Here is a 3,974-nt window from a genome sequence, read left to right on the forward strand (position 1 = left end):
ATACCAGGCTCTGCAAGACGACACTTTCAGGGAGTAAATCTGCAGACGCTCCTGGCAGAAAGGGAACGAGCACAGCCCGCGAGGAATGCAGCGCCACTTGCTGCTTTTCTTCCAACCTCCTCAAACTGGATTAACTAAGACCGTAAAAAACTGGAGTGGGAAAAGCCAACTATCCGCCAACTTAAACCCCCTCTTGATATTTCCTCACAAATGTCCCCGACAAGTTACGTCTTAGAGAACAATCAGGTCAAAGAAACGTTTGTAGCTGTATGTGTCACAAAATTTGCCCCAAAGCCTCAGAGTGATGAGAGTCACATTAATTTATCATTACGTTACTGGCAATTATTGCAGGTTAATAATCATATTAATCAATGTAAAGATACAAAATTACTCTAATTACGACTAAAGCTTGTAGCGCGATTTTTTAAAAATCTCTTCCTTTCCTATTGTTTCCTAGACTCTGAAAAAGAAGCAATGCAAGGATAAAGACAATTTGGATGTCATGCTAATAAAATCTCCCTAAATCTAAGATGCCAGACTTAAAGCAGTAAGTTAATATGCCAGCGTATAAACGGACACAGATGTGGGCAACGATTTATTGTAGGTTTGCTGTGGCCAGGAGCTGTGGACAGCCATCGGCCCAGAGTGAGGGACAGAAGTGTAGATCAGAAGCCAAGAAAGCAGAAGACACTATGTTTTTGTTTTCCCTGCTTTGACACACCTGATCTAACTCATCCCGCGAAATCCCAAGGCTTTCATGAGCTGGCTCAGTTCCATTAGTACAAAAATATGCAGTGCATGGGGTCCTGAGGACTGGAATTGAATTCAGTTAAATGGTGTTATATTAGCACAATGTCACCCATGCTTTTAGGCTGAGGGCACAGGTCTGAGTGCTCCTTACATCCCAGGTTTAAGAGCACAGTATAGAATACAAGGTGGAACTACCTAGTATAACCGCAACACCGAAAGGGCTGGCAATTTAAAATCAAGGGTTTGACTAAAATTCCATTTCTCAAAGGCAGAGCTGCCCCACTGTACAGTTTAGTGCGTTCCCTAGCTGCACATCCACAGTTCCACTAACTGACCGCTTACGGAGCCTTTCTTTAGGAAATACCACTGCACCGCAGGAAGGACGACGCTAAAGTGCGCAGTGCGGGGAAACAGCCCGACCGGACTCTGGCGGTGATATTTACCATGCTGTCTGAGCAGGTGGACGAGGGGCTGGCCGGTTCAGAGCTGCTCTCTGCAGGCAAACCATAGTAGCTCTCCACGTGCTCCCTCAGAAGCTCCTGCAGGCTCTCGATATACTGGATGGCGTTCCTCAGGATCTCGACCTTCGGCAGCCGCTGGCTGGGGTTGGCTGAGGAGCAGCGGCGGAGGGCCTCGAAGGCATGGTTCACCTTCTTCAGCCTGCGCCTCTCCCGCATGGTGGCCGCCCGCCGCCTGTCCACGGTGCTGGCTTTGCGTTTGCATGCTTTGCATGCCCACTGCAGGCAGTGGCCCGGCTGGTGGAGGCCGTCGGGCGCACGGACGTGCTCGTCTTCCTCCGATCCAGCCAGCTCTGCCGAGGGGCCGAACTCCAGCGTCTCGGGCGAGGGGGCGCGGGCCCCGTCGTAGAAGGCCTGGCTTGGAGAGAAGATGTCCATGATGGTCTGAGAGAGTGCGGGGAGAGAAGGACCTGGCTGCTGAAGGTGGTGACCTTGCAGTATTGTGAAAAGGCTTCTGCCATACGACCCCCTCTTATAGGAGCCTGTGCACAGGCCTGGGCCCACATTGGCCAGCCCTGATGACCATGCCCCATTGGCCCAGGGAGCAGGGTGAGCTCAACCCCCCCCCCTACTCTGCAGCCCACTCCCTCGGCCCCTACACCCTGCTGGGATTCCCACATCTGCATGGAGGAGTGGTTTCTCATTCATCTGAACAGTTTCCCAATGCGATGGGCCTTGCAAGAGGGAACTGTCAGCACTAAGAGCAAAAAAAAAAGCACTTTTTAAAAAAACATTAATTATTTCCTTCTTAATTGTGACAAATCAATTGTACAGCCCAGTTGGCATAAAATATTTTGGAATCATATTTCAAAATCTTTTAAAAGTTAAATAATGTTTCTAACCATTTTACATTCCTTATTTCTATTTTATATTCTCGATTGATGTATTGCATTTGTTTTTAAGATGTCAGAATTTTACAATAAACAAATTATTGAATTTCAAAAGAGAAGAAATACATTTTGTTTATTTATAGTTTCTCTGTTATAAATCAAAAGAAACCCTCCATGAGAGCTAATTTTACGGCTGAAACAAAAAAACAACCACAAAAAAAAAAAAAAAAAAAAAAAAAGCCGTGTTGCAGATGCGGCCCAGCTGCACAGAGAGGTATAGCGTTTCAGACTTCGCACTGGTGGCTAAAGTCTGCCACTAGCCATGGAGGTGTCCGAGTCGGCTGGCAAACATCAGTAACTTGGTTCACTGGTCATTCACAATCATGCGTAAAATCAAACGCAACTAAGTGTAGCGCCAACTGTGCAAGACGTGACAAACAACATTTTGGAAAAGCTCGTTTTAGAAGGTTACAAATGATAAATGACAGCTCGTAAGGATACAATGCGGATATTTCTCACGACGTGTTAAAACCGTTTGGCCAGCGCAATCTCTGGGAACGGCGCGCACCTAAGAAAACACGGGCAGTAGCCGCCGCTGAATTGGCGCAGTAGTTTGCGCAGCGCACAGCTGAAGAAAGCATCGACAGGGGACAGTCCTCTTTAGCTCGCGTCGAGATCAAAGGCGACTGGCTGCGAACAACACCGACAACGAGAAAAGCTGCCAGGCAACGATAACCCAGTCTAAGATTGCGTAAGCACATGTTGAAAGCGCATCGGTCCTTGGAGTGTGTGTGCTGAGTGAGCTAACAAACCTGTGCTGTGGCTTGCAAAGTTGCTGTCGTCTCCTGGGGACCGCGGAGTTTGTTTTCACTGGGGGGCTGCAGTCAGGGGTCAGGAACCGCAGACATAACCGTAGGACATAAGAGGCTCTGTAGAGTTCATACAACACCAAGAACAAAAGTTTTTTACTGGAAACGTTTTGAATTGTTTATAGAGTGCTTGCTGGATAAAAAGGTGACTAAAATGGCGACAAAATGTCTAATTTCTTGCCTCTTACTCTTGGTTATGCTGTTATTTTTTTTCGTCCGCAGTAAGGTTTCATACTTTCTCGCCATGCGGACACAAGCCATAAGTCACCTTGTATGTAATTCTTTTTACAGACGCCACACCTCGGGAACATCAAGGGCATTGTGAAGGCCTGCCCTATATCTCAGAAAATCAAGGCTGATAAATAAAACCGAGGAATGGGACCACGCAACAACAAGCAACTTAATGATTAATTTGATTTGAGAGGTTTAATTTTATATCTACAAAGTATGTTTACAGTGCAAGGTCCTATCTGTGTTCTTGACTGATTGAGGGCTGTGAAGGGGTACATTTTTTTTATATAGACAAGCTTGGGAGACATGCCTGCACTACAAACAGTCAGCATCTGCATTGCATTCAAAACACGGCGAAATATCACGTTGTTTGAGTATAATAAGAGAGAAATATTCATTACCTCTTTTTGACCCCTTTCTCTTCCTACCAAATCCTCTTTTGCAGCTATTGGTATCATATTCAATTACACCATCCCAGTTTATGATTGGCAACAACACTTGCTTGGCAGAGAAAGGAAGTGACCTGCCAAGTCCGCTGAAGCTTAGAGTTGGCAGGATACACGAGGAAAGGCCCGTAAACAGCCATTCTCCTCCTCCTATACAAAACCACTAATCCTTGGAAATTACGCATATTTTGCTACAACTGCTCAGTGGTTTGTTTATATCTATATTTTTGAATTAAAATATTATATTATTCCCATAGCACCCTCGAAAGGTACTTGCAGACTCCAGTTTTGTTTTGTTTGTGCGAGGGCAATAAAGATAGTCTATCGTTT

General features: G+C 45.9%; 1 protein-coding gene across 1 annotated transcript in view; it reads right to left on the reverse strand.

Annotated features, from left to right (window-relative positions):
* Positions 1–1,838, reverse strand: part of myf5 (myogenic factor 5) — a 3,109-nt gene extending 1,271 nt beyond the window's left edge. Inside the window, exon 1 of the mRNA XM_027018523.3 lies at positions 1,194–1,838. Coding sequence (XP_026874324.2) covers positions 1,194–1,646 — 453 coding nt within the window. The 5' untranslated portion in view covers positions 1,647–1,838. The remainder of the gene's footprint in view (positions 1–1,193) is intronic.
* Between the last annotated feature and the right edge of the window lie 2,136 nt (positions 1,839–3,974).

Source organism: Electrophorus electricus, chromosome 11 (assembly GCF_041902795.1).
Source record: "Electrophorus electricus isolate QZ-2024a chromosome 11, ASM4190279v1, whole genome shotgun sequence".
NCBI lineage: Eukaryota > Metazoa > Chordata > Actinopteri > Gymnotiformes > Gymnotidae > Electrophorus > Electrophorus electricus.